Source organism: Ursus maritimus, unplaced genomic scaffold (genome assembly GCF_017311325.1).
Source record: "Ursus maritimus isolate PB19 unplaced genomic scaffold, ASM1731132v1 scaffold_6, whole genome shotgun sequence".
In the NCBI taxonomy this organism is placed as follows: Eukaryota; Metazoa; Chordata; class Mammalia; order Carnivora; family Ursidae; genus Ursus; species Ursus maritimus.
Genome location: NW_024426774.1, coordinates 49,201,774 through 49,222,161, shown reverse-complemented (window position 1 = coordinate 49,222,161; position 20,388 = coordinate 49,201,774). Strand labels below are relative to the sequence as shown.

The window sequence follows — 20,388 nt, the reverse complement described above, 5'->3', positions numbered from 1 at the left end:
CAGGCCCCCAGCACTGGTTGCCTCGTCCAGCGCTAAGACGTCTGGCCTACCTACTCATGGCCACACTCGGCCAGTGGAGCCAACTCCCAGCTGCTCCATCCCCCAATAGGCCTCAGGACCAGTGACCAGACAGTTACACCTACCCCCCCCCCCAACCCAGGGGAACCTACTACTGGCAGGACACTGCCACAGACTTCTCTGCGCCTACACACAAGGAACGGTGGGCATGTCTCACAGGACAAACCTTGTGGGGAAGAATTTCCCGCCTGACAGGTGGGCATCGTGGAAGGGAATGTGGGTGGCCGAGAGGCCCCTTGCAGTGATGCGGAGAAGACAGAGACCAGACAGCCAAACAAGGGTGAGTCCCCACAGTTTATTATGGAAGCCTATAAAAGAGCCAGGTTGAGTATTTCCAAAATCACAAAATGCACAACATTCATTTTTTTTAATATGCAACATGGAATATTATATACAGATTAAAACCACATGACAGCAAAAACACTCACACGGCACCAGTTTCATATCAAAACAAAACACACAAGTGCTTCTTCAATATTAAAACAACTGTGATAAAAACATATTAATATTTTGAACCATGTTTACAATAGAGAAAAAAATTCATATTTTACTAAATAACAAATATTTAACAGCAAAAACTTTATACTAAATATCTATTTTGAATTATAACAAAAATAGTACTTATAATAGTTTATAAAGACAGACACAAAATTATAACATTTATGGAAAAAAAAAGTTTTGTGTATAAAATAATATTATAGTGATCTGGGCAGGGTCAGGATGGTGCCCAGATCACAAACGCCAGCGCCCAACATCGAAAGTGCTTCAATCTGCAAGCCCGTGGCAGGAAGAGTGTTGTGGGGTTTTGTCTTTTTCATGTCAAGTTACGATAGCTAGGAACGGTGCGTGAGGGAACGTCACCCATGTACATCTACCTGCACAGACCTGCACACACAGGCTCGGGGGACAGACACGAGAGACGGCCACGTTCCAACACGGGAACCCTCCTGTCAGCCCGTCAAGAGTTTCTTTCAGTTCTCTTCTTGTTGCCTTTGAGACCCAGCGGGGCAAATAATCCTTCCTTCCTCCTCACAGGGACCCCCTCAGCCTTTCCCTCGGCCCCTCCCAGGCTGGTCACCCCCACAGAAGCTGCCTCCCAGAGCCCGCCAGCCTCCCTCGCCCTCCTCCCCAGGGCCAGGCCTGGTGGGCTTCCCGTCTGGAGTAGCACTTACTGCCTTCCTTGATCGTGAAAAAACGATTGATGCAGAGCAAGCTGGGGCAGCTTGAAGGAGCATGAACCTTCCAGACACTGGGCTTTTTATGGGTAACAAATTCCGGTGCACCACGCAGCTCTTTTGCAAGCTTTGATGAGTCTTTACACATGTTTGCCTGTTTTTCAGAATGTGTGTGTGTGTTGTGTGTGTGTGTGTGTGTGTGTGTGTTGTGGGGGGTGGATTGAGAGATTTTACTAGTTTTTTTTTTAAATGTCTTTTTGCCAATGACGTCTGTTCTGCACTGATTCTTTAGTAGTGAAAAAGTAGGAACCAAACGAAACACTTGAGAGCAGGGGTTACAGAGCAGTCGCCAGGTGCAAGCCCGTTCCCCTAAAGCCTACCACCAGGGGGTGTGAGTGGGGCGGAGGGGGGCTGCAGTCCTCCCACGGAGCTCCATGGAGGGGGCCACGCAGCTGCCCACGGCGGTCACGGCTATGGAGGAGGACTGGAGAGATCAGTATCCTGCACTCCTCTGTGTGTTTTTGATTTTCTCGTAAAGAGGATTCACTGCTATTGTAACATCAAAAACCAATAGAGAAACACAGAAAGCAAAGAAAAATCTGAAAACAGACAAAATCACTTAGCGACTCACCAAAGACCCTCAGATCATCCCGGGGAGGCATCCCAAATTGCCAACACTCAAAATGCCAATGGCAGGAGCTACTCCTCTTTCCCCCAGTCATCCCCTGACCGGCCAGTTTTCAACCAAATCACTTCTGACAAATCACACATACCCTCCTCCTCAGCTTTGCAGCCTCCCGGGGCACCTGCCTCGAGACCACAGCAGAGGACCCAAGTCAGTGCCGCCAAAGGGCTGCCTCCTATGCTCACCTCCCCTTGCTTTCATCTTGTCCCCACACCCCTGAGCTGGGCTAAGCAGACAGTGGCATAGAGGTGGGAAGGACTTCAAGGACATCTTTCCAAGGGCAAAGGGCCAAGGGTGAAGGTCAAGGGAGGGACGACAGAGGCCCTTGCTCCCTGTCACAAGAAAGAACCCGTATACTTCCCCATGCTCACTAGCAGGAGTGGGGGGCACCGGGGTGAACAGTGGCCAAGCAGGAGCTTATGGTGGCCTCCAAATCCTCACATGATCAGGGTTTTTGACAGAGCAGGGAGGAAGGCAGTGGGCCATTTCCCCATCTCCACCAGGGGCAAAGGCAGAGACACTGGACTTCACCCGGGGAGTGAGGCTCTGAGGTCGAACCCACAGAAGGTCTGGAGCCTAGGGGTGGGGGGACTGCCTCATTTGCAGAAGTCCTGCCCTGGACAGCTGGGACGGAGGCTAGGGAACAGACGAGAGGCTTAATCCAGTCCCCAGGAACGCCAAGATTCGGTTACATCAGTGAATAAATATGGGGGGCTGGGGAAGGAGCAGCGGGGGGGGGGGTGTGCAGCCCACGAGCCAAAGGCCTTGGGCGTGTGTGTAACAGGGGGCAGGATGGGCTCAAGGCTGCCTGGCGGGAAGGTGGGGATGTCAGTGCGCGTGCCCAGGGCCACCAGGGGGGATGCTAGGAGGAGAGGCCTGGGGCTCCTTTGCCCCAAGGTCAGAAGAGAGAAAAAGTAGCAGCAATAGGTAATTTCAAATGTCCAAACTGGCAAAGGGGTGGGGCCCCTCCAGGCTGCTTGAAGCCCCCCAACCCCGCCAAGGGTGGTTTGTGTTCTATTACCCAGGATGCTGTTCTTCAGCGGCCACACCAGGAGGGGGTCTCCACCAGTCTGAATCAAAGCAGGAGGGGGAGGCGGGGCTGAAGAGAGAGCCAAAGGGGGCTCCTCTTCCCCCCCCCTCCCCCATGTCAACTGCGTGCCCTCAGACTAAAAGGGTCTAAAAGAAATGGAGAGCTGGGACCAGTTTGGAACATCACAAGCAAATGCTGCAGCCGAGCCACTGACATTGAACACTGAACCGGGCATGCGGGGCGCCCCGCCCTGCCACTTCCCGGGAGCTGAGCTGGTGGGACTAGGGGGACTGGACAGAAGTAGGAGCCAGGAGAAGGGCCTTCCCTCCCCGCCCCCAAGGATGGGGTCCTTCTGGCTTTGGGTAGGGGTTTCTTGGGGGGGGAGGAACAGGGGAGGGCAAGGTGTGAGGGGCCGCTTCCCCTTCCCCAGGTTCCCGCCCCCTCCCACACACAGGTTTCGACCCTTCTGGTGCCTCCCACCACCACCACCACCACCCAGGCCTGGCTGGGCTGAGGTGGGGTACGGGCTAGGTGCAGTTAGACTGTGGCACTCAGCATGGCCTCCGTCTCTGGCAGGATCTTGTTCTGGTTAGAGTCCAGGCCAAAGAACTTGACACTGAGGCCATCCACGGGGTGCAGGACAGGGACCAGGGTGATGCGGGGGAAGGTCCGGGTGGCCAGCTCAAAGCGGCTCGTGCTGGCCAGCTCCACCGCCAGCACCTTCAGGAACAGCTTGGCCAGATGCTTGCCCAGGCAGCTGCGGACTCCGCCGCCGAACGGGAGGTAATGGAAGCGGCCGTCCTTGTCTTCACTCCGGGCCTGACCAAAGCGGTCCGGATCGAATACGTTCACGTCTTTGAACACAGGCGCCGTGTCGTGGGTGTCCCGGATGCTGTACATAACACTCCAGCCTTTGGGGATCTGGAAACCCTGGAGGCACGATGGGGGCAGGGGAGAGTAAGATGGTGAAAGCCAGAAGAGGTCGGAGAGGGTCAAGCACTTCCTGCCGGCCAGCCCCCCAGCCCAGATGTTTCTAGAGCAACCCCCCAGCTGTGGTCCCCCAGTCTTGGCCAGCATCCCCCTCAGCGTGTTAGTCCCATCCCTTGTTTACAGATGTCCACATGCAACTTCACATATGACAGCCCGCTCGCCTTCATCGGACCCAGCCTTTGGGGCAGGGTCTCTCCCACCTGACTGAGGCACCCCGACAGGAAGGCCGGTCTTTCCCATCAGCCCGCGCCCACCCCCCCACCCCAGGCAGTGTTCCCACGGGTCCCCAAAGCCCCAGCCCCGCAGGGCCCAGCCTCACATCGAGCTCGAAGGTCTGCAGCACGGTGCGGTAGCCTCCAGAAATGGGCGTGAAAAGGCGCATGACCTCCTTGATGACGCAGTCCAGGTAGTGGAGCCCGCTGAGAGTGTCGAGGCGCAGCGTGCCCTCGCAAGGGCAGCCGCCACTGTGCAGGATGCCCTGGGCCCGCAGCTCCTCGCGCAGCTTCTCCAGCACGGCGGGGTGTTTCAGCAGCTGCATGATGAGGGACGTGCTGGCGCTGGCCGTGGTGGCATAGGCAGCGAAGATCAGCTCCAGGGTCCCGTCCTGCAGCGGCGAGAGGGGATCCAGGTTCAGCAGGGCAGCCCAGCCTGGGGCAGCCCCCTTCTGCCAGTGTCCCTCTTCCCCCCCACCCCGCCCCGCCCCACCCGGTGCCCCGAGATCATCTAGCTGGACTCTGCCTCTGAGCCTCACGTTGCTGTGGCCTTCGTGCCACAATGGACACAGGTCAAAGGGCCAGTCCCCCTCTGGGCAGGGGCCATAGCTTCCGCAGCCCAGGGCAGAGGCACTAGCCTGGAAGTCCCTTGGGGTAGGGCCGCTTCTCACTCACTGCCAGATGCCAGAGCCAGCCCGAGCAAGCCTGAATCAGTGCGGTGAGCTCCCAGAAGGAAAAGAACAGATCCCAAGGAGCCAGGCCCTATGCGGGCAAGGACGATGGGTCTGCCCCCGGGCTTTCCAACTGGCAGCCCAGCCCTTTCCTCCATTTCCAGGACATCTGGTGGAGGCCAGGAGCGCGGACAGGTTTGGGGAGGCAGCCTGGGACCACAGCCATGGGGACCTGTGCTGGGACAGCAGTGAGAAGGCCTAGGGGAGGGGAACCCCAGAAGACTCAGACTCCGCCAAGGTTCTCAGGAGAGTAAGACACCTGGGCAATGGGAGTCCCAGGGAAAGGTCCCAGCAGGTCATCTCGTTCTGAAGCCTGTATTTTACAAGTGAAGGCCCAGAGAAGAGGGGGAAGGGACCTGGGTCCCCGACTTCCCACGGCACCACCTATGAATCCGAATACTTCTTGTGAAAGGGAAGGTCTCTGGAGCTCCTACTGGCTCAGCGGGGGAAAAGCCAGAGTCAGACTAGGGGTAAGCACAGACGGCGGGATGGAGAAGTCTGCGGTCAGCCTCGTGGGCACCTGGCAGGCACGCAGCAGGCAGAGTCTAGACAAGGACGAGTTAACGAATCGCTCCTCGGGTAGTACACCCCCCTACAAAGGGGTGGGCAGGAAGTCCTTCTTGGTGCCCAGTGTGGATGGTCCTTGTGCTGGCAGCCCAACTGGGCTTAACCAGTGCCCTGCAGGCCGGGAGAGAGTGTCAAGTGCCACCAGCTTGAAAAGGCTGGTGGGATGTGAGGAGACCAGTTAGGTCCAAATCTCCCTGCTCTCCCCCAAGACCTGAGGCTTCCCTTCTGGAGACCATGAAATGCACTGAAATGGTGAATATTGGGGGTGGAAGGGGGTGAAGGGGTTCACAAAGTCACTGACACCGAGTCTGTCCCGAGGTTTCTAGAGGCCAATTTTCGGCGTCTTTTCCTAAATGGTAGATGGGAGGGTGGGTGGGATGGAGAGGGTGGAGCCCAGCTGCTGTGGGGACCCACTCACTCCCGGGACTGGGTGCACAGAAGCTGGGGGAGGCAGCCCCACCCATCGTGGCTGTTTCTTGTCCTCCCCACCAGACCACCCACACTAAGCAGGCTGGGACAGCCTCTTTTCTGGTTGAGTCCCCCAGCCCTGGGCAGTGATGGCCACCACAGCCGCTCAGAGACCGTCCCTGTGGAAGGGGAGCAGGATGGGTAGAAAGAGAAGCTGGGGTGCTCATGCCGCCCAGTGGGGAGGCCGCCCCCACCTTCAGCTCCTGCATGGTCATCTCCTTGCCGTGCTCCTTGCTGCTCTCAATGAGGATGTCCAGGGCATCCGAGTAGTCCTTGCCCTGTGTGCACTGCAGCTTCTCCCGGATCGCCTTTTCCAGGCCCTTCTGCAGGATCTGCCGTGCCTGAATGCCCTGAGGAGGGGGAGGAAGGGGGCCAGCTGGTCACCAAAGAGGAAGGGTACGGTCATCAAAGGCCCCCTCCCAAGGCTGCGAGGGGCAAGGAAGGGACCCCTCCGAGAACTTCCCATCTAAGCTGCTGAGACGAGCCGCTGAAGGGTCCACCCCCACCCTTCTGCTGACACCTCCCTCTGCCTGGGTAACCGGTGAGTGTCGGAGTGGTCAGCTACGCTCTGCCATCGCATGGGCTCGTGGATGCCCATCTCTTCTCCTCCCAGACCCTGGGTGCTCACCCGCCGGTAGCCGCTGAAAGGCAAGTCGACGGGCAGGGAGAAGACATTCTCCACAAACTGCTGGTAGACCTCGAAGAGGTGGCCAAGGTCCTCTTCAGGGATGCTGAAGCCCAGCAGCACGCGGATGGCCATACGGAAGGTGAGCTTCTGCGTCTCCTGGTACACGTTGATGGCCTCGGGGTTGCTGCTCCAGGCCCGGAGCGTGTCCTGGACCACCAGCTGGATCTTGGGCAGGTAGCTCTGCAGGGCCTCGTGACTGAAGACCTTGGAGAAGACCTGGAGGGCAGAGGGCAGTTGGCCAGAGCTCGCGCCTGCCCTCACAGCTCCCACGGGGCCCCCCGGAAGCAGGCACCCAGGACTGCGGTCACAGAGACGCCAGGGCCTCCCTCCAACCGAGCTCCCCTTTCCATCTCCAGAGTCAAACCCTCCCTGGCACGAGTACTCCAAACCCCCTCCTACTGCCTGTGCCTTGGGGTAGAGGCAGGGGAAGGACAGGATTAAAGCACTGTTCTTTTATTCCAAGTCGGGACCTTCCACGTCCCTCACAGGGAGACCTGAGCTGTCCTCTCCTTTTCTGACCCCCAGAAAAGCATGAGCTCCACACAGTGGCAAAGCCCTGGGGACTGGGCAGTCCAGCTGCCAGCAGGTCTACAGAGGACCTGGCCCCTCCACTGCTGGGACCCATTCCCAAATTCCCAGGCCACAGGGCAGAAGTGCCCAGAAGGAGTGGAACACAGGTGCGTGGACTGGACAAGGAAGAGGCAGAAAGCAGTAAGTGGCTCGTCCACACTGGCGGAAGAACAAGCGAGTCTGAAGCTAGACTGTAAGCAGGACTTCCTGAGACTCCCCTCCCCCCCAAATTGCTCCCAGTCCCTGGGAAACACCTAATGGGTGGCGATCCCAGGGAGTCTGTTAATAGCTGTGCCATCAAAATGTCTTCAGTGTGGCTGAGTCTGGAGGCAGGGGGATGGGGGCAAGATTTTCCACCCCAAAAGATCACACACAGAAGCCCTTTGAATTCCTTGCATCTCCTTGGTCCATTTTAAGCGGCCAGCGAGTCCCTATTTCCACCTTCTCTGCTTCCCACCCTCCTGCTTCCTCGGTAATGCCCTCCTGCCCCCTCCTTGCCCCACTGCCCCAGCACGCGGTTTCAGGCTGCTGCCCGTGGAGGACAGGAGAGGGGAGGACGTGAGTCTATTTACTGATACCTTTGCGTCTCACTCATAACCAACATCCTCTGACCCCCCCCCCAGAGTCCAGAGCAGAAGGGGGGCACCCCCACCAACACCGACGGAAAGGTCACTGGGAAAGGCAGAGCGGGGAGGGACAGCACAGAGGAAGGAGACACATATGTCCTCCAGCTCCCCTACCCTGCCCCACGTAAACCACACACACGCGCTCACCCTCCCCTCCTGTCCCCCAAACACAACCACCGCACAAACTGTAAATGTGAGAATTTCCCCTGCAGTCAGCTTGAGGAGGAAAAGGTAACATTTTCCTGGCCTCAGCCCTGCATGGCTAATGGGAGGGCTGGTTTGCAGAAATAACAGTGCTGGCCCTTCAGTGGCCCAGCCAGGCATTCACAATAGCACTTTCATTCCCAAATTCCCGGTGGGCAGACGGAGGGAGGGAAGGAGGCCGGTGAGGGGCAGAGAAGCCAGCACTGTTTGGGGCTGCTCCTGCTACTAAGGGACAGCTGAAATGTAGAAGGATGGGAAGTGGCCAGGGGCAGCCCGGGTCTAAATGGGCACTCACACCTTGCTCAGCTTTGGGGGTCCCGGGACCTTCCAAGGGAGACTTCAGCTGCCACCTCCCCTCAGAGGGTTATGGATACCGGCAGTGCTCTCTGTCTCAGCACCCCCCCCACCCCGGTGTCCTTAGGATTTCAAGTTCCACTCCTGATCAGAGTCTAATGGGGTGGGAACGGGGCCCTGTCCCCAGAGCCCAGTGCTGGCCAACCAAGGGCCCTTACAAAACAGTAAGATGCTCATCGGGGAGGAACAAAGATACTCTGTGGCTCCCAGGCTTCGATGGGGAGGCTGGAGGTAAGGGCAAGCAGAGATAGGGAGGCCACACCTGGCCTAGAGGCAGTCAGCCCAGGGCCGACTGAGGAGTACTGTCAAGGAGGGGATGGGGCAGGGGCTGGCCAGGGCCCCCAGCAAACAGGAGACCCGAGCCCAGAGGTAGGCATGTGGAGGGGGCAATGGGGCAGAGGCCACAAGGACCTAGACTGGTCAAAGTCAAAGCCAGCTAGGCTCTAAAGGGCAGCGGGGTGGTGGGAAAAAGCAGGCTGGGCACCCAGAGACCTAAGTTTTAGCCCCAGATCACACACCAGCTTCCTGTGCCACAATGGCCAAGCCACGCCCTCTAGCCTCAGCCTCCTCACCTATGAAATGGGGAGGCTGAACGAGGTGACCTCTGTGGCGCCTTTCAAGGTACAGAGCACATAACCGCCAATATCTAGGTGTCCCAAAGTAGACACTGTCCCCTCAAAAAAGCCCAGAATCTGACAACGCACGAGTCCCCAGGCCCCCACGCATACACCCCACACAGGCTACAGTGGCTCAGGAGGCACCATCCCAGGGTTACCAACAGAGGCTCTCTGATGACCCCCACTGCACTCAGGAGGGGCCTGACATGACCCTCCGACAAGACCTGCCCTGCCCTGCCCTGCCCCAAAGGTTACATTCCCTGCGCCCTCTAGTGATGGCCAGCTGAACTGCTGCTTCTCAAGCCTTGGGGTCCAAGGAGGGCAGGCGGACCAAGGGGGACTTTGGACTGAGCAGATGGACTGCAAGGGTGGGGGATCCATGCATCACCTCAAGGTAGTCAGGGGTCCTGAGCAGGCTCTGGAATGACCCCAGGAAGCCCTCTGCCACCCTGTACCTGTAGGCCTCTGGACTGGGGCTTCTGGAAAGTTCCAAGGCTCTTATCTCGACCCAGCCCCTGACTCACCAGTAGCAGCCAGCAGATCACTGTCCTCTCTGGGGCTCAGCTTCCCCACTGGTTTCATGAGGGGGTCTAACTGGACGTTCTTGAGTCCCTTTCCACCTAGCTGTCCTACCCATGATTCCTCTTAGAGCCCCCCTGAGGTGGAGGAAATGACCATATGAGAAGCAAAGCAAAGGGAGACTGCAGGCACTCTGAGTCAAGGGACTTTGCTCAGAGGTCACCAGGTCCATGCCCCTGCTTCCAGCCCAGCTGTTCCCCAGGCATCAGGCCCTCCCAGGCACCAGGAAAACTCCAGGTCCTCATCCCTGGGTTGGTGCCCAGGATCAACAACGAGGGCACTTCCCACAGCCGAGGCAGCCCAGAAACCACCACCCACCACAAAGGCCAGGAGGAGGCGGAGGTGCTGGCCAGGGCAGAGGGAGGCCTGGGCCACGTCGGGCGGGCGGGGTCAGGACTCGGGCACATGGGCAAGTGCCCAGCAGAGCTGCTCAGTGTGAAGAGAGGAAGGGTTCCCAGCCCCCAGAGCCGTCTGCCCTGACCACAGTTGTAATAGGAGCCGGGGCTGCTTTGTTTCCCTCTGGGGCTTCCCTAGGAATTCCCAAAAGTGAGCCAAGAATGTTGGACAAAGGTCATCGGGAACCAGCTCCGGCCCAGGCAAAGCCCTGCAGAGGGAGCAGCAGGTATGGACTTCCCACCAGGGCTGGTGCCTGGAGAGAGAAGGCCGAGCGTCACGGGAGGACTGGGAACTCCCAGGCCCAGGGCAGGGGACGCTGGGCTCCCGCCACGAAGGCTGTGCTTGGAAACCTTCCACCACCCCCATCGGGTTCTCCCGCAAAGCGACTGGCTCAAGGGCCCACATCCCTGGCTCTCTCAACCCTGAATGGGAGGGGTGAGATACCAGGGGGCTTGTCAAGGCTCAAATTCTCCATAACTGTTTCTACAAACGCTTCCCCCTCCTGCCTCTCACCCCGCGCCGCTGGGAGGAGAGCGGCTCCCTGGAGCCCCGGAGCCTGTGTGCTGACCCACTCGCTTGGCCAGGTACCCTCCCCCGTCTCAGCTGGTGGCCGTGCGTGAACAGATGGATAGCCAGCCCCTGGACAGGCAGCCTCGGGAGAGGGAACCTACTCCTTGGGCCAGTGACTCAGACTGGGAGGAATGGAAGCGGCTGCCCAGGAGGCGGGGGCCTGGGCAGGCTACCCGCAGAGCCAAGCCGCCGGAGCCACAGCCTGCCGAGTGGAAAGAGCAACAGAGGGCATCAGCGCCGGGGCAGCCGTCCGCACAGCACACGGGTGACGCCAAGGTGTGTACTTTATACTCAAGGAAGGGGGAGGATGAGAGAGGACGTCATCTTCCCAGATGCCTGGCATTTCCACTGGGCCTCGACTTCACCCTGGCTGCCTCCCGAGCCAATCCCCACTCAGCCACTCTGGCTGAGAGGGGCCAGCCCAGACCCCCCAGCCTGTGCCTGCTTCTGGGTTCCCGGCATCTATGGCAACAGAGCGCCTGTCCCCCCATTTAACTCTAGCTCTCTCTTCCCTAACTTTTCCATCCAGGACAAAAGCACGGGGTCAGGGAGGGAGGGCAGCCCTGGGCAGAAACCTGCTGAGCCACAGAATCTGAAAGGCTGGGTTTGCCCAGACACTCATCCCTCTTCCAGCCACAGTAAAACCCCCTCAGAAAGTGGAGGCCCAATGGGGGAAGGACCCTCCCAATTCACAGTCCAGGCCAAGACAGGCCACACCCAACAATGGCCCCAAACCCCATCTCCCACCACTCCGAGCCCTACTGAGCCACCCTTTACTCGTCCCAGGGGCTCTGATTTTATCTAAGAGCGCTAAGGGGACCCTTCTTTATGGCCAAGCGTCTTCTCAGAAGGCCAGCTGTTCTGGGTACTCTGTCCCGGCTGCAGCATTTCCCACCCCTGCAGGCACACCTCCAGCCCTGGCCCTTCAGCCCGGGCAGCCTGAATGGATACAATGGTCGGCACAGGGGGCGCAGGGCCAGAGCAGACCCCAGCCAAGCCTGCCCACTGTCTGTCAAGGCCAGAATTGTCTCCCAAGGCTGGAAGAGTGAGCAGACTCAACAGCATCACAGCCTTGGACCCCTCCCTGCCCTGGGAGGACAGAGAAAGGAGCGAAAAGGGAGGAGACGGACCCTAGGCCCGGCCAGACCACCCGCCCACTGCCTAGCACAGGGCGAGTGGAGGGAGGCACCCACTCTCAGGCGCTCTGGCGGCTGGCTGGCCGTGGGCTCCCTCCCACATTGACCTTCAGAGAGATCCGCTCCTGCCACCCGCCCCCTCAGCTGCCCCTGCACCCACCGGCTAGTGCTACAGTAACTTTTGAGTGAAGGACTTCTCGGGCTCGCAGAACAAAGGCTCTGTGCCTATGCCCAGGCTGGGGCAGAGCTCTCGGGAGCAGGGCTGCCTGGCCAGGCCACCCACCTTCCTATCCAATGCAGGCGGGAACTGCTGCCCTGAGCTGAGCCAGGGAGACTTTGCAGCCAGAGGCTGTGTACTAGTCCCAAGGCCAACAAGAGCCGGTCTGGGTTGGCCTCCCTGAAGACCCCCAAAACTTCCTGGCTCTGCCCTCCTGCTGAAGCACTTTCTGGACTCTGCACCCCAGCACAAACTGCAGGATGGACAGGGTTTCTGAGAGCAGTGCAGTGAGCTTGAGCCTGACCTCCACCCCTACCCAGGACAGGGCCCAAAGGCCAGGTCAGTGAGGGGTGGCACGTGGGTAGACGGGGCTTCTTCATCCTACCTCCAAAGCTTGGGGAGCTGTTCCCCCACCTTCACCGTGTCCCTGTAGCCAGGGGTCTGGATTGGAGGGGCAAGAGAGCCATGCCTGGAGTCTCTAGGACACCAGGAATCCAGGAGTGTATCCTCTGGGATGCTCTCCAAGTTTGGGGAGAGCTACTGTCTGAGGCCCCCTGATGCTGCTGGCCCTCCGGTGCAAAGAGCCCCCACCTATCTCCAAAGAAAAAGAGGAAATGCCTGATTCTGGGGTATGGGGCTATGTACTGGAGCTTCCAGAAGTACCCCCCCCAATTCTCCTCTGTGTCTCTGACAACCTCCCCCCACTCTCCCCTACCACCCTCCTTCTAGGGCAATACCCCAGCCTCCCCGCACACAAAGGATGACATCCCTCCCCCATTAATTAGAGATACCCCAGGCCCCTGGGGGAGGGAAGGTTATAAAACAGAAGGGACAGAGTCTGAGGTAGTGGCTATAGGGACACAAGCCTGGCTTCCCGAGAGGATTCTGTTAGACTGGGCAAGACTTTCTGGATTTTCTCCCTGGCAACCCCAGCCATCTTGGCCCTGGACCACCAGGACAGGAGGGGCAAACACCTGGAGTGCAGTGATGGCTATAAGGAGCCCCTTCCCAGCACATCTGGTCAGACCTCCCAGAGAAGGGGCGGGCCACCAGCCCCAGTGGAAACAGTGACGCTGCTAGCTCTCCTGCCAGCCAGGCCCCAGCACACCTGGGCCTTACTTCCTGTGAGTCTATCCTAACCAGGCCCCGGGCCTGGCCCAGCAGCCTGCTCACCAGCCAGGGCCCTGACTGCAGTGTGGACTGGATAAGGCAGTGTGCGTGGCACACCCCCGACCCTGGCCAGGCTGGGTCCACTGGGCACCCAGGTCCAGCAGACTGGCCATTTTCTCCAGGGATAAAACAAGCCCCTGAATATTCTCTTCTCATCCCTCCAGCTAGACTCTACTTCTTGAGGCAAGGACCAAGCGTCCCACCTCTGGGTCTCCCTCACCCAAAGCCTTCAATTTGGTTCAGTAAACCCAAGTTTATGGAACATGAATTAGAGAGATTGGGGGGAAGGGTCCTTTTGTTCACCCCTTTCCCACAGGCCCCAGACACATGCCACATTGCAGGCAAACACTACTGCACACAGAGGGCCCCTGCACGGGGTTCCCAGGCCTCTGTCAGGAAGAACTGCTCTGTGGCCACTTCCTATTCCCCAGGAGCTAGGGGACAGGGTGCCCCAAAGAGGGTATCATCGAAGACTCTTCTGTGGCTCTGAGTTTCGGCCCCCGCCCCTGTCCCATCCCCATTCCTCCCTTCAGCATTCCTCTGGTAGTGTCCTCTGGGTCACCCCCTCCCTCCTCCCGAATGGACAATGTGGGCCAAAACCTTGGGGCTTTCCAGGTGGGCCCTCCCCACCTGGAGGCCCAGAGCCAAGTGAGGCACAGGGTGGGTGAAACCACAAGGCAACAGCCCTGCCCAAAAGCCCTCTCCACCCCCAGGGTCTTACGCTCTGGTCCTGATCCAGCCTTCCTGTTCCTCCCAGCACCTCCTCCCCACCCCCACCTGCAGCGCTGGCAAGCCTGGGTGGGCAGGACTAAGAAAGGCTCTGCTTGGTGACCCAGAAAGAACTCTCCCCACGGGTGCTTGTGCTGCGTGCCCTGTCCTGCCCTTTCTTCGCTTCCTGACCTGGTTCAAGTCTCTCAAACTCTCCAAGCCTCAGTGTCCCCTTCTGTTTTCTTGTCAAAGCCTCTAGAAAGAAAAAATGAGGAAGCAGACAGTCTTTGGGGCTGGGTTTCTGAGGCTCAGGCTGTCTTCTCACTCTCTGGAACGAGCTTTGGGTGGAGTCGTAAAGACTAAGAAAAAATAGTGTCCAACACATTTTACAAGCCCCCGTTCCCGAGCCCATAGCCCCCTCCCAGCCACTTCCCATCTGCCCTCTGGACCTGTTAGCTGCTTCCTGCTCTAGCCAGGCACATGGGGGAGACTACTCTAGAAGCCCCATTCCAGTCCATGAAATCCCCGCTTTACAGGGAGGGGGGTTGTCTCCTCCATCAGGTTTTGCCTCCTTTTGTCTGCTATGGAAAACTACTCTTCGCAGGCAGTTCAGAAGACATCAAATACTACAAGATTAATTCCTACGTTCACAAAGACCTCTTCACATCGACTTCTGGTGGAAGGGGGCTGCTCACCGCTGCCCCCCCCCACTCTGCCCCTGCTCCTGGAAGATCAGAGGATGCCTCTCTCTTTCCTTAAGGTTTCAAACCTGGATGAGTTCTCTGACCCAATGGAAAACAGGGAGGGGGTGTCGTGCAGCGCCCCCTCGCTGGCCGCTTTAACCGGCGGGCCGCCGCCCCGCCCGCCGGAGGCTCAGCTTTCGGGTTACTGCAGTTCAAACAGCACGTGCCGCCCGCGCTCGGAGCCGCCGCGGCGGCTGCGCGGCCCTGTGAGGGGGCGGGGAGACTCGGCTCCCTCGGTGCGCGCTGGCTCGCCTCCTCCGCGCCTCTTCCAGGCGCTCGGGAAATCCACAGGATAAACACCCACTTTCTCTTCCTCTTTATGGGAGGGGGTAGGTGCGCTTTGATCCGCCGCAGCGCCTCCGCTGCTCTCCCCACCCTTCGCCCTTCCTCCGCCATCCAGACCTGTGCTGCAGCGGCCCAAATTTCATCCCCCGCCCCCCCCTCCCAGGCAAGGCCCTGCTGCCGTCGCGCACAGGGTGCTCGGCTCCCTGCGCTTGTCCGCCGTCGCCCTTAAGCAACCAGTGGCAGAAAGGCTAGGTTGGGTTTTAAAGATCCGTCTCCAGTCCTCGGAATTCCCGAGCGTAACTGGGCGTAAAGGGGAGCATGGATCACCATCTGCCCTTTTCTTTTCTCGGTTTTGTGGGGCACGCGAGGACAGGAGTTGGGCGCCCTACTCCCTGCATGTTGGAGCTCTGCCCAAACCACCTCCCCGCAACAGCCACCGATGGGCGGGGTAATGGGAACCGCACAGCGGAGCAACAAACCGGCAGACCCGGAGGAGGCCTGCAGGCTCTGGATCCCGGACCGCAGCCGTCTAGGCACGGAGCTGCGGGATCCTCTACCATGGTGTGCAAATGGGGGCGCAGATTCGGGTGGGGGCGTCCCCGGGGCTCCGCAAACTCCTTACACCCGAGACCGGTGCACGGAAGAAGAGGCTCAGAGCAGAATTGCGGGGCTCTTCGCCCAGAGAGGCTCTTACCTTGCGCTTGTTGCGGTGGATGTCGCCAATGGAGTTGGCCACCGTGTTCGGGCCCAGCAGCATGCGCGTGCTGCGTGGCCACTCAGTGCTCACGAGGTGGTGCTCGCCCATGAGGATCTTGCGCACGTTTTCTGCGCCTGTCACGCGGATCAGCGGCCGCCCCAGCAAGTGAGTTTTGAACACGTTGCCATACTTCTCCCTCCGCGACGACTGGAAGCCGGAACCCTGCGGGAACCAGGGAAGAGACCTCTCTCAGGGCGTACATCTCCAGATGGGATGTCCCGGAGGCCCAGCCTGGAGGGCCTGCGGGGGAGGAGCGGAGGATCCCGCCCGGGCCAGCACTCCCTTGTCCCCCCCACCCCCCCCCCCACAAACACGCAAGAAGGTTTTATTTTTCATAGCATGCACAAGAACTGGGAAGTAGGGCCTAGAGGATAATAAATAATGCAAGAAGGCAGGAGGCCCGGGGCACCCCTCGGGAGGGTGTTTTTTGGTAATGACTTGCGGGAGGAAAAAGGTATCCCGGACGGCGGGACCCGAAGCTAGAGCCTCCACCCCCTCCCCCCTCGCTACCCCGCCTCAAGCTCCGGAGCCTCTTGGAATAAATATTTCCAGGCTCCCGGCCACGGGCTGGCGAGACCCCGCGGGGTGGCCGCAGGCCAAAGATTATTTATAGCGGTGAGCGGTCCGTGCCCGGAGGCAGTCACTACAGAAGGGGGTTGGGGTTTCCTCCGTTCTCAGGGGTGGGCCGCGAAGGGACCCGGCGGCCCTCTGAGGGATCTGCAAGGTAGGGTCACGGGGCCGAGAGCTGCGATTTTCCTAATGCAATCTGCCCTGGGAATAACTGAGCAGGATTTTCGTCGCCGCCCTGCAGTTTGGAACGGGAGCTCGGAGGAAGGCGCTTCCCGCGGGGCGGGGCAGGGCGGGGCGGCCGTCACAGGTAACCGGATCCCCGGGCGGCGGCCGCGACGGCGCGAGCCCAGGATGGCTAGGCCCGGGCCCCGGCCCGGAGCGCGGAGGAGCTGGCTGAGCGGGCCCCCGCGCGGGTACCGGAAACCGAGGGGACCTTCGAGGGGCGGGGGCAGGCGTGTCCGGCTCACCTTTGACGTAGGCGCTCGCCACCCCACCCCGCGTTAACCCTTCTCCCGCCTGGGCAGCACCCGGTGCGAAGGGGAGGGGCGCCACCTGTCCGGCACTCTAGCTTGGCCGCCAACGACTTGCGGATGCGGACTGCAGACTCACGGAGTCATGCAGCCCCCAAGGGACACCTCAGCATCCCCTTTTCCCGGCTTGGTCCCTCTCCTTACTTTTCCTTTCTTCTTCGGAAAAGTATTCTCCAGCTAAATGTGTACACACCCCAGCACTGCCGAAAAGTGACTCTGCAGAACCCGGAGCCCTAATCACTTTTCCACATGCGCCTCCGGCCCCGGCGCGCGACAGGGAGCAAGCCCAGAGTGCCCGCTACTCCAGGAGGGGGGCTGGGCCGCGGGGGACGCCTCCCCACTCCCAGGTTGGCGGGTCGGAGAGAGCTCCCCCACTCTGCCGCACTTCCAGACGGCATCTACCCCTTTAAGAGAAACCTAGGCGAGGGTGGAGGTGCGACCAAGGGGGGGGGGTGAGGAGCGGGATTCCCTCCCTCCGTCTGCTATACCCGTCTCCCTCGCTCCGTCTGACTCTCCGTCTCTCCTCTCCTTCTTTTCCTCTGTTTTTCTTTTCTTTCGACACAAAAGTTGGGTTGTGAATTTTCCGAGGTCGCCGCCGCCTCCCTCCTGCCGCCCCCTCCCGCCTCTGATCTGCCTAACTATAATTAAAGTGCGTTTTTTGTGGCATTAATAAAGAGTTATTTGTCCGCCGTTTCCACGGTCTTCACAAAGAGGACTTTCATAGGGGCGGCCGCTCGGGCCGCGAGTCCAATTTATACAAAAATGTTGTATTTTTAGCCCTAGGCTCTGTTTAGATGGCGCACGGTGGAAACGGAGAGCCCTTGGAGGTCCCCCCGTAAAATCTGATAAATGACTCCAAAAAAATAAAGCTGGGATTCAGAGGGCTCCCATTAACCCCTTCAGCGCTCTTCTACAGGCACCCCCCATTTCCCTCCCAAGGCGGAGTCTAGGGCGCCGCGGGCTGATGGAAGGGGAGGCGTAGGCCTGGCTCCCTTTCCCCAGCTTCAGTGCGGGTTGGACGCGAAGCCCAAGGGCCCTTGTGGGATTCGGAGAAAAGGTCAGGGGGACATTCGGGGTAGCAGAGAAAGGTCAGGAAAGGGGAGGGGGGAGAGGCGACAGACCACGGATTCCGCAGATTGGCTCTAAGGAGACGGGAGCCAATGCCTGTGTGAGTTATTTTATTTCCTAAATTCTCGGCCAAAAGCCTAGACCACCGCCGCAGTTAACTCTTTAAGTCTGGTGGCATGGGAGAGGCTCTGGGGATTTCTTTACGGAGGGTTCCCCATTGGTTAAAGATAACCCCACCCACTGCATGAGCATCCCCAAAAGAGATGGGCCGATTCTGGGACTTGGGGAGACCACATCGCAAAGGAACCGCGCGCCTCCCTCCCCTCCCCCGTTCCGCTGTCACTTGGCGCAGGGCGGGGCCGGGCAGGGTGTCTGTGTGTGCGCTCGCGGATTGCACGCGTCTGTTAATTTCAAGCCATGCTTTCGCACTTCTAAACCCACAGGTCTCTGCCGTCGCCTCCCGCCTCACCTCATCCTTGCCGGGATTGTCTTCAGGACATTCATCCTTCTCCTAACTCCCATCGGCATCTTCCGGACAAACACTGGTGTTCACCCGAATACAAAACACCCCCGCGGTTAACCAGAGGCGCCCCCACCCCCCCCCCNNNCTGGCGTATATCAAGTTGCAAAAGCGTTTGTCTAGCACTTGACGAGGTTAATTCCAGGTTAATCTCCCCATTACTTACCTGGGTCTGGTCCCCGACGTACCCACCCCCATTATCCCCAGCAGTGTGAGGTTGTGTGGCGTCTAGCAACACACACACACACACACACACACACACACACACGCAGTCTTCGGATCTCATACACCAATCCCAAGTTTCTCTCCCCTGCTCAAGTGTCCCCACCCAATAAGTAAATAGACCCTTTTCCTTAAAAGCCAAGAACCCTCGGGTCTCAGGCTTCTCATCTTCCTTGGGTTACCTCCTTCCTTCCCCACCACTAAATACACACTTTCTCGTACTGTGGACCAGGGCAGTGGTACCTAGAGCAGCCGACGACGCGGCGGAAACACGGCCGGGGTCTTAAAGGGGCAATTCTGGCTGCCATTGGCTCCTTCCTCTTCCCGACTCAGTTTTCGGGTCCCAATGACATCTCCAAAGCCCCGGAAGCCGATGGCGACAGGGGCCTGGAGCGCGAAAGGGAGGCGAAATCTGCTCACGACCCGACTCCCTCTCCGGCTAGCATCGCGCGGGGAGGCCCCCGGACGGTCCACGAACCCCTGCCGGGTCGCCTGCAACTGGGAAAAGTCAATCTTGGGAGCCTTCTCGGGTCCGGGGACTTCTCCTACCAGCCCCCAGAATTTGCGCACCCGGCGCCAGTGGGCTCCGAACCACGCCGCAGGCGGGCCGGGAAAGCCCGGGCTGCACCGGCAAAAAGGAGGGGAGGGGCGGGGCGGGGACCCGTGCCTTCAGGCTCCCGGCGCCCCCTGGCCGGCCCGCGTCTCCAACGTCCCCGCGCTCGCCGCTAGCGGACCCCGGAGAGCAGCGGAGCGAGCGCGCCCTTACCTGTAGCAGCCAGTGGCCGGTCTCTCCGATGAGCGGGAAGCCCATGGAGCCCTTGGGGATGGGCAGCTTGCAGCTCTTGTCGCGGGTGGCAGCCCAGCGCAGTTGCCACAGCTGCTGCGACACGGCCAGCAGCAGCGTCACCGACACCAGGCACGCGGCGAGAGTGGCCAGCGCCGACACCAGCTCCAAGCCCTCAAAGAGCATGTTGGCGGCCGCTCGGGGGATTGGCTGTGCCGGCCGCGGCGGGGGAGGGGAGGGCCGGATGAGAAGGGACGCGAACGGCGGGGGAGGGGAGGCTGCAGCCGGGGGTCCTGGAACCTCCAGCCAAAACGGAGAAGGAGGAAGGGGCCGAGGGAAGGGGAGTGGAGGCTGCGAGGGGAGCGGAGAGAGGGAGGGAAAAAATTGCCTAAAAGAAGAGAGAGGGGAGACACGAGGCGACTCGGAGTGTAACTTTGTTTGTTTGTTTGTTTGTTTGTTCCCTTATAGCGGGCTTAGGGGCTGCTCGAGGGGTGGTGAGATGAAGCCGTGAATCAAGCTGGTGGATTAGCTCTTCCCGCAACCATCACACTCGGAAAACTTTGGAAAACTGTCCAGCGGGAGCCTCTCTCGTAAGAGCTAGCGGAGAGAAAGTGCGATCGATTTGTCAAAAGTTTTCCCCTCAAATTCCTAGGTGGAAAAAAAAAAGGAAAAAAATTCTGAATCCAAAAATTCCAACGAACCCAGAAACTTTAGGGGTGAGGGGGAAGGCTCCCCGGCTGAGGCGAGTGGAGAGGCCCGAGCCCAGCTTCCCTGGGCTGCCCCGGGCGGCGCGCCCGAGCCGCAGAGCCGCCGCTGCACCCCCGAGGCGGGCGCGGCGGGCGAGGCAGCGCGGCGGGCGCGGCAGCGGTGAGCCGGCGGACCGCAGCCGGGACGGGACGCGGCCGGCGACGGGGCCGGGCGGGCGCTGGGGAGGCGGCGGCGGCGGCAGCGGCGGCGGCGGGCGGGCGGGGTGAGGCGGGGTGGGGTTGGGGAGGTGAAAACCGAGCTGGGCTATTGTATCAATTAAGAAAGCGAATCCGTCCCGGGACGCGGTCTCTCGGCTCTGGAGTTGCTGCTGGGGGAAGAAATGGGGAAAAAAGAAAGGAAGGCAAAAGGAATGAAAGAGGGGGAAAAGCAG

At 59.8% G+C, this 20,388-nt stretch overlaps 1 protein-coding gene across 1 annotated transcript; it reads right to left on the bottom strand.

Moving 5' to 3' along the window:
* Window positions 1-359: 359 nt before the first annotated feature.
* LOC103671821 (cytochrome P450 26B1) lies at window positions 360-19,436 on the bottom strand. The gene is made up of 6 exons (XM_040623324.1): window positions 19,233-19,436; window positions 15,494-15,718; window positions 6,565-6,840; window positions 6,131-6,286; window positions 4,278-4,562; window positions 360-3,898 (listed from the first exon to the last, which is right to left on the bottom strand). Exons 1-6 carry the CDS (start codon window positions 19,434-19,436, stop codon window positions 3,506-3,508), a joined length of 1,539 nt encoding a protein of 512 aa, XP_040479258.1. The 3' UTR covers window positions 360-3,505.
* Window positions 19,437-20,388: the final 952 nt, after the last annotated feature.

Excerpts from the sequence above, each read along its gene's own strand:
- LOC103671821 (XM_040623324.1), bottom strand. The coding sequence starts at position 19,436 with ATGCTCTTTGAGGGCTTGGAGCTGGTGTCGGCGCTGGCCACTCTCGCC. Across the intron at positions 4,563-6,130 it reads TGACCATGCAGGAGCTGAAG|GACGGGACCCTGGAGCTGAT; the intron begins GTGGGGGCGGCC and ends TCGCCGCTGCAG. Across the intron at positions 3,899-4,277 it reads TGCAGACCTTCGAGCTCGAT|GGTTTCCAGATCCCCAAAGG; the intron begins GTGAGGCTGGGC and ends TCGTGCCTCCAG.